This window comes from Passer domesticus, chromosome Z (genome assembly GCF_036417665.1).
Source record: "Passer domesticus isolate bPasDom1 chromosome Z, bPasDom1.hap1, whole genome shotgun sequence".
In the NCBI taxonomy this organism is placed as follows: Eukaryota; Metazoa; Chordata; class Aves; order Passeriformes; family Passeridae; genus Passer; species Passer domesticus.
In genome coordinates, this window is record NC_087512.1 from 53,598,100 (window position 1) to 53,612,237 (window position 14,138).

The window sequence follows — 14,138 nt, forward strand, 5'->3', positions numbered from 1 at the left end:
AAAGGCATACCGAAGAAAAATAGTTCAACATAAAAAGCAATTATTCTTTGCAAATTTTGCTGTAAAACATAGGGTAAAGGAGGTAAGAAAAAAATCAAAACAACAAAACACCTAGCCAAAAATCAAGAAAACTGCTTGCCATCTATCCTATTGCCAATTCACACGAGGACTTAGAAAGTTAGTCAATCTGCATTACAGTACGAAACCTGAACAGATGGCATTTCTTTTAAGAGAAAGCATTAGCTCAAACTGGTTTTGAAACTACTATAGAATTACTCTGTTATTCCCAGTGGGACAATTTAATTAGTGTTATTAAAATGCAAGCCAAATGAGCCTTATGGTGAAGCAAAATATTAATGAAGCAGAATTTTCTTAAGTGTAACAATTTCATTTTTATTGTATAAAATGTTACAAAAGTCGAACAGAACCCTTTTAATGTTAACTTAAGATGCATTTTAATTTCATTTTTCTTTTCTGATTGTGCTTGCAGACATGTGACAGACTCTCTTTTGTTTAAACCATATAATTTTGCTGCCTCAATTTGTCCAGAATATTTTCACAAAGCAAATTACTTAAATGTATAGTTAAAATTATGTAACTGCTAGATTTAGTGATTTTTTAAAAGCAAAAGATGAATTAGAAAATAAAATTAAATGAGTTAAAGTGTGACCATGAAAGGTAAAAATTAAAAACCCCAAGTGATATTGTTCAAATATTCACAGATAAAAACACAGTCAAATGAAGAAATATGAAATGGCATATAAAATGAAGGATAAGGAAACCCTGATGAACATATCTGAAGTAAATTATTATGGGACTATATACTAAATAGTTCAAACCTGTCAAATCACAGGGCTCAAAAGGTGTGCTTCTAGCAAAGACTGCTAGAAGAAAAGGAAACTGTTCTGTTTCCTTCCAGACTGATTTGCACAGATAAAAGAGGGAAATAGGAAATGAATAAAAGAAAACAGATAGAAAGCCAAACACCTTTCCCTCCCGCGAAAAAGCAGAATGATTACTCTTGTATATTTCCTAAAATGGTAAGCGTAGAGCTCATCATTTACCTTATGTATGTACCTTGAATTTTCACAAGAGAAACTCAGAAGAAATATGCTGCCAACTAGCTAGCTTCATAAATGCTTATTATTTTATCTTTTGCTTTCTGAAATATCACCCTTCCAGTTCCAAAAGGGAAGTAGTAGACTCCATATGGTAATGAAGTCACTGTAAGAATGCTGCCATTTCCCAATTTCTAATTTGAAAATTAATAGGAGTATGCTGTTGCTATCCAAAAATTACACAGCTAAAAATAAAGATAACCCTAGAGAACTAAGTAAGAACAGCTTCTTACTACTCTGTCTTTATATTTGCCAATTGGGACTCAGTATCTTAATTACTAAATTAAACCAAGTATGCAAATATCAGCTTAAAAAGTAGCTCTGAATCAGAAGCAACACATTCACAATTTAAAAAAAAAACCCCAAAAACAGAAGAGTGAAGATGTAGAAATGAATCAGTACACATTTTCATCATAGAAAGGAAAAATTAACGTATTTCATCGATAATAAATGGCCACATCCCACTGGATTTCTGGCAAGGATCACATCTTATTTTTTTGGGGGGGAATCATAAATATTCTCTAGATTTTCACATTTTCCAATTTCTATTGTGTTTTTACTCTGATGTAGGGTTAGGAAGTATGAACTTCTGTCAATCATTTCAATACCTCATGTCATTATGCCTAGCCACACAACTTTTATTTCAGTTTTGGGGATAACTAGCTCTTCCAATCTGTATTTGCCGAACACTTTAAGTTACGTCAAGATTAGAATTTCTTTGCAAACAGAAGGTTTACCTTGGCATCTCCATCTGGTAAGAAGAGATAAGCTCCACTTTTATCTCGGTTACTGGTAGTTCCATACCAAGCAAACTCAACCTTCATTTGATGATTTTTACCATCTTCCTTGCTGTTTATTTTCTAAAAGGACAGCGATTCATGTTAGGTTTCCATAAAGCACACCACAAAAAAAGTAAAATACAGTGTTTTGAAATAAAATATAACATACCTCCAGTAATCCAGACATTCCAGAAAACCACACTTTCATGTATGCATTTTCCAGGATTATATTATCCACAGCATGCTGCATCTCTTTTATCTTGAAAACTCTATCTGGCTTCTCCTGTCTGCTATTCCTTACATATATGTTATAGTCAGCTAAAACTGCTTCTGAACTCTCATCCTCCAGAAGCTGATAAACTCCAATCCCAAGAGGTGGCAGATGTGCCACAAAAGATATCTGTTAGGAGCAAATAAGTAGCCATTACTAAAAATAGCAGAATATCAACTTTTTATACTGAATTTATGTTCAGAGCAACTACTTTTGCTTGAATAATTTTAGGATGGCTGAATTTTCCCACAGTTCATAAATAAAGAATTAACAAACAAAAATATCTGCATTACTAATTTGCCTAGCATCAAGAGTACCATTATATTAATGCAATTACAATTTTGAATCTTTTTAAGAATGTTAGTTGTGATATGCCGTATGAAGTATATTTGCTTTTCATTGAACGTGCATGTATACTGGATCAAGTGCACACAGACTCTACTTACCACTTGATTTTTAAATTTAAATTTAAAAATGCATGAATTTAAATAACTAAGTTTAAAGCAAGTGTGTCATTTGCAGTCTCTTTTTTTAGGAGCTATAATCTGCATAGAAGAGTAGTATACAAGGTACATCTCCAATGCAACTTTTTTAGAATTTGAAGTCTAGACAAGTAATTTCACTTCCCATTCTTCAAGCAATAAAAGTACTAATTATTGTGCTTGTTTTGGCTAGGATAAACTTAAATTTCTTTATAGCAGCAATTTTGGTGCTTGGTTTCAGTATCAACCACTTTGATAACACAGGGATAAATATCTCAGCTACAGCTGACCAGTGCTTATGCAGCATCAGGACCCTTTCTGCTGCTCCACCAGGGAGGAGGCTGGGGGTGCACAAGGAGGTGGGAGGGGACACAGCCAGGACAGCTGACCCCAACTGACCAGACAGATATTCCAGACCATGTGACATGATGCTCAGCAATAAAAACTGTGAGAAGAAAAAGGAAGGGGGGATGTTTGGAATGATGGTGGTGCTTGTCTTCCCAAGTCACTGTTCCATTTGATGGAGCCCTGCTCTGCTGGCGATGGCTGAGCACCTCTCCAGCCTTGGGACACAGTGAATGAGCTCCTTGTTTTGCTTTGCTTGTGTGCACAGCTTCAGCTTTGCCCACGAGCTTTCTCACCGTTACCCATCCAATTTTTATCTCCACCCCACTGGGTCAGTGAGCGAGCAAGTGCTTAGCAAGGTCTAACCACAAAATTATCTCTTTGGAACACAACTGAGAGACAGTTAATGAATTAGCTTCACAGAAATATTATCCTGAACCAAGTTCCTACATCAAAAGGAATCAAAACATAAGCCGAAAGCAATACAGTGTTACTATTGCAGTCATACACCATTACAGTTTCATTAAAAATTTAATGAAATTAATTTCTGATGTGTGATGTGATCATTGAGGACAATTTTCTATAATGATGTACAACCCAAAAATTCTTAGAAGTTTTGCTTCAAACAAAAAACAAGAGGTGGGCTTGAAGATATCTGTCCAGCTTAAGTATTTGGAAGGCACGAGGACATCTAAATGTAAATGCTTAAGTCATTTCATGTACAAGACCTTCCAGCTGGAGTACTTGAGAACATACAGAAGTGTGTGTCTGTGTGTACAGATTGTCACTTAAAGGAAGAAGCAGCTGAATGGATAAAGTGAGGGGAAAAAACACCCATCCAGTATTTTCCAGTCATGCAGCTGAAACTGATCCTTTAAATGTAGTAAACTATATCACAAAAGTTTAACAGCTTATCAGTTTAAGAAACAGTAATGCTAAACACATGTATGTTGAAGTTTAGGGTTTTTATTTTTGTTTTTGTTGTTGTTTTTGGTTTTTTGTGGTTTTTTGGGTTTTTTTGTTGTCTTGTTGTTGTTGTTTTTGGGTTTTTTTGTTGTTGTTGTGTTGGGTTTTTTTTTTTTTACTTAAAGTGACTGAATAGTATTGTCTACAGAGAATAGACTTGACAGTATATGAAAAACACTTTCCATTTTTTTCACCTATGAAGCTATCAAAAAACATATTTTAATGCTTTTTACTTAAAGTAGGGTACCTGATAAGCTTCATGTGATACTGTAGTTGCTCCATCCCAAACAGCACTAATCTGGACAGTAACAGGCTTTCCCAAAGGAGACAATAATTTGACTCTGGGTGAATTCACATTGACTGAAACCACTGAAAATCGCTCCTGTTCTGTTGGATTATGTATCAAAAGGTATCTGAAAAAAAAACATATTTACTAAATTATCTTTTGGCAATCAAGCTTCCTCCTTCAGATTTAATGTTATTGCACATAAATTTAACATACAGAGGATTAAAACAACGTTAGAACAACAGGTACATACCACAACAAATAAATATACAAAACATAACCAAGAAACAATGGATATTTAACATCAATTGTTTGCAGATCTTATTTTCTTAATGCTTGTCCAAGAAATTTTGAAAATTCCTTACAGAAAATACATCTATTTCTCATTATAATTGCTAAAGAATTTCTATTTACAGTTGCAAGCACAATCAAGATAATTAAGGGCATTTTAAATTTATTTTTCAGGCTGAACTATCAAATTCTCTTCCACAATTGCGTCTTTTTAACACAGCTTATAAAAAATGAGGGAAAAAAACTGGCTCTACATATATATATTCACTAAAGGAACTAATATCTCTCTCCTATAAGGAAAAGCACAAAATCATTTAAATTATAATTTAGCATCATTCACTATGGCAACTACTTCCATATCTTCTTAATAGGAAGATGGAATAACTATTCCATACACATGGAATAACTAAGAATAACTATTTTTTTCTATAGCCTTCCATCTGAACACAGATTATGCTATTAACCAAAAGAATCAGCCCTGAGCTGAAGACTGACTTTATTAGCCTATATATTTTTTTATTATTATTACAGATTTATGTATTGTAAAGTATAGAAAAACAGAACTATACTAGAACATTTGTGGTTCATGCATCTGTAGGACATCATTGTACCTCTTGTCTTTTCACTGACAAGCTCAAAGAATGCAATATTTACAGCTGTTCCTGGAAGATTCCCTCTGTTTGTGTCATCCTTCAGAAGTCTTTTACAACAAAGACTGCTCTTGCCAAAACTTCTGGTGCCTTCTTAACTATATACAGCAGAACCAATACTCTATCTTCAACCTCCTTAACACGCCCCACTGTAAAGCAGTTTACTCCTTCATGGGATCTGATCCTACATCCCATCAGATCCATTTACTACTTATCCAATCACTCCTTCTGTATTTATTCTAAGTAGATTCTCCTTCTTCTCTGCTCTGTGTTTTCTATGAAGATTCTTCATGGTTTTGTTCATGGTTTTATTTCTTTTGCTTTCACATCTTAAACATCAAATTCAATTACCTGCTTCACAGACCAAACCATTTCACCTAGAATTGTCTCCATCCATAGAATCTACAAATCTCGTTCAGAATCCTGACCAGGCCACCACTTCCCCCTTTATCTTCTTACTAGCTTCCTCTGTTTGCCTGCATCAAACTTGGCTAGTAAATTTCCCAGCACTCCACTGCTACCCTATTACCTCACAATCAGCATGAAATGAAAGGTCAACTCCAGCTTCTCATTAGTTGAATAAACAAAATCAGAGGCCTTATTAGCTTTTCATATCAAGAACTTTTTGATTACTTGCCATATATCAAATGAGCTTCCCATAAAAAAAAAAAATTCCTTTTAACTCCTTAAATTCCTGTGCTGAAATATTGTTTAAATCATGACTTCTAAGTAAACCAATGATTTTCAATGTGCATTTGTGATCACAACCAAAAATGCTTTTGGATGCTTTTTTTTGCCCTGTTTCATACTGAAGACTCCTAGATTACTAGACAATATAATATTACCCATATTCTGGATTAGTTTTCAGAGTCTTTAAGAACTTGTGCAAGACTTTCAGAGAACCTCCCCTAGACTTGGGTAGGGCAATTTATATTTCTGCTTCTTTCAGACAAAGATTTTAATTTAATTTTTTTTTGTTAATCTCAATAGTTGGTTTTGTTGGTTTGTTTTGTTTTTTTGTTTGTTTTTTTTTTTTTTTAAATTACATTCATGGAATCAAAAAACCTAGCTAAACCAACCCTCTTCTCAGTCTCAACCCACTACAAATAGGAAGAGACTAGAAATTACATAAAATATTTTTAAGAACTCCTCATGTACTGTGAAAGAAGACTGTTAAGAACTCTGTCAGAAACAATACAGATTGAGAGACGATTGAACACCAAAGCTCAAAATAAATCCTCATTCTCATCCATCAACAGAATACCACATCTTTTTTTCTTTATTCTTCTTATACAATTGAATTCGTCAACTCCACTTGTGCCTCCAAGTGAAAGGACACCTTATGCATATAATAATTTTTTCAGTAATGTTGCAAATCCTCATTAAATTTAAATTATTTGCCAAGCCAAGAACATATTAGTGCAAAAAATATTTCCAGAAACTTCACCTTCCCATAGCTATGAATATATTTCACAACTTTAATTAGTTGTATGACAAATTTACCTGTAACAAAAGGTAAAGGTAAACATAACCTTCAGTCTTATGAACTGTCATATTATTATTATATTTCATCAGGCTTTTTAAAAAATTGTATTTGGATTAAACAAATCTATTGCTGTATCAAACTATATACATTTTTTAACTTCTTGAATCAATGTATTTTAAGTTCGTTATGTGTGTGTAGAGTAATAAGAGAGAGGAGGTTAGCAATGACAGGGCAGATTTTCAGCACTTAAAACGCAGGAGTTTTGATGAGATATTAATATTTTGTTTCAACATACTATTTCAGGAGCACTTTAGTAGTTATACAAAGCAAGACATAATTCTTGTGCATATACAAAAGCACTCACTAATCTAATTAAATCACATTACTTCTGATGCACCATTTAACTCCACCCTGAAATAATATCCCACTATAAAAACTGTAGATTTTATTTGAAAAAAAATAGCTACACCTCACTTAAGCTGTATCATTGCCAACACTGTCACACAAAAAGCTGTGTACAATTGCTTAATGCACTGTGGTTGCATTACAGAGAGAAGCAACTTGATAATATTTAAAGGTTTTCTATTCCTTATCTTAAGGCAAAACCATGAATATTACTGTCTTTAAAAAAAGGCAAGCAAATATTTTCTTTTCATTATTCAGGTCACTGGTGTTTGGCAATAACACCAATAAAACTATTAAAGTTTATATCTTTCATTCAGTTAAAGAGTGAAAGGTTTTAATGGTTATTGGCAAAATTAATATTAAAAATTTTACCTGAAATATTTTACTATAGAGGCACCATTAAGGCCAAGAGTCAGCCAAAATTTATTTTATTTATTCAAGAAATCTAAGAATGATAAAACTATGTTAAAATAAACTGCATTTATACAAAAACTGTAACGAAACCACTCACATGGAGACTATGTATTTCACCTCTGCACTGGGAGCAGAGTTAATTGCTCCCAGCCCATTCAAAAAAGAGAAGTTATTGAAGATTTGAGCTCTTAATCCTAAATTGGATGCATCACAAATATTTGAAATTTAAGAAAAGGAAATCCTGACACCTTTTCAGACACTTTTGGAAAGATATACCTTAAATTCTGTTACCCCATACTTTTTTGCATCTCTGAAATTCAAAACAGGTATCTTTTAGACGTACAAGCATGAGTACTTTCCCTAGATAATCTACTATTAATAACAGTAATTAACTCTATTGTAAGTATACAAATAATAATATTTTGACCAGTCTTTCCTGTAGTACAAGATTTAACTCATTGCGGAACATTTTCATCAAGAGCTGTAACGCCCCCCTCCCCTGCCACCCCACCACTTCTTACTTCAAGTACTTTCATTATTAAATTAAGAAAATATGTAAACTGCTGTAGCTTTATTTACAGACAAAAATATGAATAAAGATTATTTATTTAGATCTCTTACAACTCTAATCTCTGCCTCCTAAAATAATATTTTTTCTAAACCAGAAGAGTTTCAGTATTTCAAAAGATCATTGTTTTCTGTTTGTCCAATGTGCATAAACATACAGGCATATATGTTGATACACACATTTACTGCTAACACCTGCAACACACCATGATTACCACTTCCTTTTGAAGTTCATTCATCCTTCCTTCACAAGGTTCAACTAAGGTGAGAAACCACAACTCACTACTAGTAAATGTCAGAGCATCATTAGTGATAAGTGCTTATTCAAAAACCACCTTTCAAGGCACTTGGGATTTACAATTCAAGACAATAATATTCACTGTTCAGCAGAGTAACTTTATTCAAATACATATGGAGAACCAATTCCTTGTGGACTTCTATCTCAGACTGACCAATTTTACTAAAATTTCTCCACCAAACCTTCTGAGATGGATTGCAGCATTTCCCATTATAAATGGTTTCATCAGAATCAGTTCTTTGGATCCATAAGCACAATTTTAATGCAAAGTTACATGAACAAAACCTTCAAAGCTGATTTGTTTCTTTCACTCTTTCCTATAAAGGCCAAGGAAAAACCACCTAAGTGTTGAAAAAAAAAAATGCAACAAGTACCCAAAACTAAGAAAAGATATAAGTCATGAAGCTAAATTATATACTATATCAGTGGTCTTCCAGTGAAGAACAAAAGTGAACAAACAGATGCCTGTGAGTTCTGAAAGGAACAAGAGAGGAGTAATGAAAACAGATTTAAATGCTTTACACTATAGAGAAAAGGAATTTAAGTAACTACATACGATAATAGTCACCAGAGAGGCTGGTTGGTTAGAAACCACAACACAGCTAGAAATGTATCCTGACTTCTTGGCTCATGATGGACTTTGATAGACTAGGACTTAAAAATTCTAAACAAAACTGAAATTCCCCCCCAAAAAAATCACGTCACTGGGTAATTTAATCAAAACTGTCTCACTTTTAAAATCTTGGAATTGGAAGAAAAAATTGCTTTGAAAGATGGAAAAAGAGTCAGTAGGTAGTAATGTTTAATTACTGAACACTGATGTACATGAGGTAGAAACAAACTAGGGCTTAATATTTAAACTGCATAAAGCACTGCTTGCCACGGTAGCTTCCAAAAATACCATTAAAAAATCAAAACTGTGACACTTCTGATGTATGGCGGAATTTCAACCAAAAAATCCCCAGAAGTCCAAGAAAATGAGAATCATAAGAAACTGTCATGAACTGCCATTACACAGATGCATGTCTTTGGGGATGGAGGTACACAGAAGGAAAAGAATCAAGACCATCTATTTGAAGCAGGCATTTATCTGTTCATCGTGCAAGTATGTACAGCCTCCCCTTAAGAAAAGACTTCTGTGATTCTTGCATTGAAGCCCAAGAAAACATTGAGATACTCACTTTCCACTTTTTTTAAAAAATACAGAATAAAACCATAAGTAACTTGAGCACAAAAATTACTCCCCTGCTATTTATAAAGCTCTCTCTTTGCTGTAGGGAGCCATGGGGAAAAGCATAGAATAAAACCTAACATTAACAATTCCCTTTTCTTAAGAAGGAAAACTCTACTTAATACTTTCTAAAACTGGTAGGTTAAAAAAACAACAACGCTATGCCAAGTTGCTTAGCTCTTTTCAAAACTCTAATGGTCACTCATGTAAGGGTCAAGGCCTCCTCAGTCAAGAGTATAAATAACATGACATTATAAGTACAGGTCTCCTCATCCATTTTGTATGCTTTTCTGCTAGGAATTACTAAAGATGATGTATAAAATATAATTATAGAGCCTATAATTGTTCAGAAAATAAATGCCATATATACAACCTTCAGGATATTATCTGTTCATAGTACTCCTCTGGTTATACAGAAATTAGACATTTTCCAATATCTCAATCCATGTTCTGTTCTTAATATTTCTTTAGGAACAAAACTCATCAAAAGCCAACTGTGCAGGCTCATGATTGTGACACTCTGCTTGGCAGTAGATTAATGCTTTTTTCCTACAGCTCTTCTATCACTGACTAAATTGGGTTTCAGAAGCTGTGTGTTTCACAGCATTTCAGGACACTTTTCAGTTCTATTCAAAATTCATTTTGTAAGAAATGTAGGCAACAGAGAAAGTTTTGGACAAATTTACTCAAACCCTCATGCATGATAACCTTCTGACCAATGTCCTCCACTTTCTGAAAGTATTTGAGTCTGACTCGTGCTAATTTCAAAAGAAAATTTGACTCTGCAGGTATTTTAAACTATCCTTATTTCCCCCTCTGTGAAATGAATATTTATTTCTCAAATGTAAATTATTCTCATTATTTCACCCAAATTATACTTCTTCTACTGCCTGTTATTGAAAATATTGGACTTTATGTCTCTGTGTACCTCGAACTATTTTCAGTGACATCGGATCCATAACCTTCTTTCAACAGTGGGAAACAATTAAAAAAAAAGAAACAAAAAGTATCAAAATCAATTTGTCAATTAATTTTGAGATAAAACCCCACAAGCTCCTGAGGAATTACTTAATGTGTTTTGGAACAAATATGCATGGATACTTGTCCAATAATACAAAAATAATTTTCTTCCTAGTTCGCATTTCAAAAGGGAACAAAATCAGCAATACCCATTAGATACATCAGAAGTTTTTCTGTTTTTTTTTTTTTTTTCGAGAAGGGGAAGTACACTTTCAGTGTTAAATCATATCAATTAATTTACAGAAATCTGACGTTGGACATTTAGGATATTCCTTTTAGAAACAGAATTTCTGGGGGATGAGGAGAGGGAGGGATGTGGAGGCAAAGGTAAAATGCAGGATTTTCCTGTATGAGGAAATTTCTTGACCCTTTGCATTCCTACAGAGAAGTCATCTGTTGCTACCAGTCTACACAGTTAGTACCAGTAGTTACTGCACTGCTCACCACATGTGAAACCCACCTATCCACGGCAATAGTAATTAAAAAAAATCACCAAAACAAGACCTGCACAACCCTCCAAAATATCACTCTGCAAACATTTAATGCATAAAACAATTAAAATACCAGCACTCAGACAATCTTTCATTAAAAGTGATACAAAAGCACTCCAGTTTTTACAACAGATTTGCCAAGTGACAAAATAACATTTGTCAGAGGAAAAAATCTTTTTATTCTGAACAGAAAATTCTATTTTCCTGTACAACAACAACAAATTTCTGTGTTTGTGCACAACGACTCTAAGCAGAAATGCTCTCTCATGAGACCTACAGCTCTTATACAAACCTCATGCAGCCTTTAAGATCACTGGAAGGTTTTACATATCTCAAACCAGTTCCTTTTTCTCTTTTATTTCACCTGGTCAAACAGAGGTCTATGCACAAAACAAACTGTTCTTTCTAGCCTTAGGTCATGTTAGGTACTACAAAATACCCCTTTTCAACTGTGACTGCCAAGAGTAAACTGAGGATACAAAGGAAAATCTAGATATTAACAAAACCCCGCTGTGGACGAGGAGGTTGATGTAGCTTGACCTCTTACATAAAATGAGAAATCAGAAGGGCAAACTTTGAAAAATGCTGCAATTGCTATTCTTGAAAGAGTCCAAATCTGATTATATTGTTCTGCAGCTCAAGCACCAGTTTTTCTAATATAATGTTATTTTTTTTATTATTTTAAACATTTTCTCCAATTACGTCTTCCTATTTTCCACTGTATGTACAATGACTGTAACAAACCTGCATGCATTAATAGACTTGTCTTCCTTATGATCAGTCTTTTCAAACTAAACTGATGATGCTCTTTCAACATCTCCTTGGTTGCTTTCTTTGACTTAGTGCTCCTGTTTTCCTATTAACTCTTTCCAACTTCTCACCCTATATTTTTGATTAAGCCTTCATCTCTCTTGAGTATAGCACACTATTTCAGCTGCATTTTACAAAGAACATTTCCACTTAAATCATCCAAGAGCAAAACTGCCTTTGATACCATACAAGTAACTTTCAATTCCATCTTCTGGTCATAGCTAGTCTTCTTCTGCATCACTAATGTCCATTTGGTCAGTCCACACCTTATTTTTCCATGCCATGTGCAATAATTCCACTTGCCTGCTTCTTTGATTATTAAATAATGTCTCAAGTTTATCAAAACAGTTTTGAATACTAACCCTACATAGAGTGGTTGTTGCCACTCTATATAGTTTGATGCCAAAGTATGACATCAACTTTTATAATCTATTTACATTCTACTCTGTTAGCATGACAGATAGAAAAGAAAATAACTTGTGACTTTAATATCTTGCCTAAAGAAATTCTTACTTGCTTTTTGGCCTTACTTAGCACAAAAAATCCACCCTACTTAGATTGATATAATTTGAATAACATGTGATATCCAACATTTACCAATGAACATTTATCAATGAACATTTAGAAAACAGCTAGGCAACGAGCAAGTCTGCCTATTAACTGAGTGAAGGTAGCACAAAGTTAAGGTCAAAGCAACATATCAAACTACAGTGAATTGTACTTAAACTGCATCAACACACCTAATTATATTAAAATAATTTCAATAGTTTCTAGAGATTAAACATACCTCCTCTGAGATACAGAAGATACTGAAACCATTTGCATTCATAACTGTACAATCCTAGGCACTTAATTAAATTGAGAAGTCTTTTGTTTATGATTAGGACCTGTGCTCTCAGATACAGTGTCAGATCTAAACACAAAATCTGGGGCAGTAGGAATACAGGTGGTTTACTAAAAACCAAATTAAACAAACAGCTTTCTATTAAGCTGTTTGTTCTATTAATTCAAAGAAAAGCAGGTTCTTCCCCAAAAGAAGATTCCAATACCTTCCCCCATGGGTCTTTTAATTGACTGGATAAAGTCAAAGGAGACATATCAGTTTACCTAACAATATAAAATAAATAATGCTAATACATTCCTCTATGTCACATCCAGACTATCATCTTACAAATTCATCAATACTATCACAGATGTAACAAGAAAAAAAAATTAGCTTACATCAAACCAGCAAATTATAATCCACTTAAACTGTTAATTCTAGAGTAGAATATTAATCTTGAATATATATAAAATAAAATGTAATCATACATGAAGAAATAGTGGGATTTTATCCTCTTCTTAAATAAAACATCCTCTGCAGTTTATGAATAATAGCCTTCATGAGAATTAGTAGGATGGTAATCTTAACCTCAAATTACCAGCAAATTACCAGCAAATAAATTTGTGTTTCTTTCATAAGGTGTAAAAAGGTGGAAAGAGAACCTATTATCCAGGAATCAGCTTTACATTATACTAGTAAACTGGTGACATCAAGAAATAAAGAGATCCTACCCATAAATAAGTAAATTCACAAGAACTGACTTCAGTAGAGTTGCAAGTAACACAATATAATGCCATAATTATAACAGCATTTGAAAAGAAACGTGTTATTTAGAAATAGAGCTATGCTAAAATTACATATTATTACTAAGAGTAGTAATGTCTGACAGTTCTGGTTAACATACAAATAAATAAAACCAGTGACTCTGTGCTTATAAAAAAAATAACCTTAGCTTGATATTTCAGAATCACTGTAGGATTACCCTTCCTAATGACAACCCCAAATCTGAACTTCAGACTTATTAATAAAGCTGAGAGAACATGCATTCCTATGAACTCTCTCCTTTATAACTCTACAGAGAAATATTTATAATATTCATTGCTCATTTAAAAGGCACAGAATTAGGCAGACAATAGGCACATAATCCATCCCTCCACTCTCACAGGAAACAGGACCTTTGTGTGGCTTTCTCAAGAACAAATCATGGAACACCCTCAAGAAAACAGTATTCACAAAATACACAGACAACAACACAGCAAGAGCTATATATTTTGAGAACACAAAAAGAATCAACATCAACCCAAGACATGACTTTTAAACTGTACCTACTACATAGGCCAGATACACATACTTCCTATGATTTAGATGGATTGTAGTGGCACATATATCCTAATCTGGAGCACGT

The 14,138-nt window shown here is 33.6% G+C and overlaps 1 protein-coding gene across 1 annotated transcript in view; it reads right to left on the reverse strand.

The window, feature by feature from the left end:
* The window catches only part of MAN2A1 (mannosidase alpha class 2A member 1), a 105,266-nt gene that overhangs the window by 33,524 nt on the left and 57,604 nt on the right, over window positions 1–14,138 (reverse strand). The window contains exons 13-15 of the mRNA XM_064403057.1: window positions 4,209–4,374; window positions 2,067–2,297; window positions 1,856–1,978 (exon numbers count right to left, since the gene is read on the reverse strand). Of these exons, the coding sequence (XP_064259127.1) occupies window positions 1,856–1,978; window positions 2,067–2,297; window positions 4,209–4,374 (520 nt within the window). The remainder of the gene's footprint in view (window positions 1–1,855; window positions 1,979–2,066; window positions 2,298–4,208; window positions 4,375–14,138) is intronic.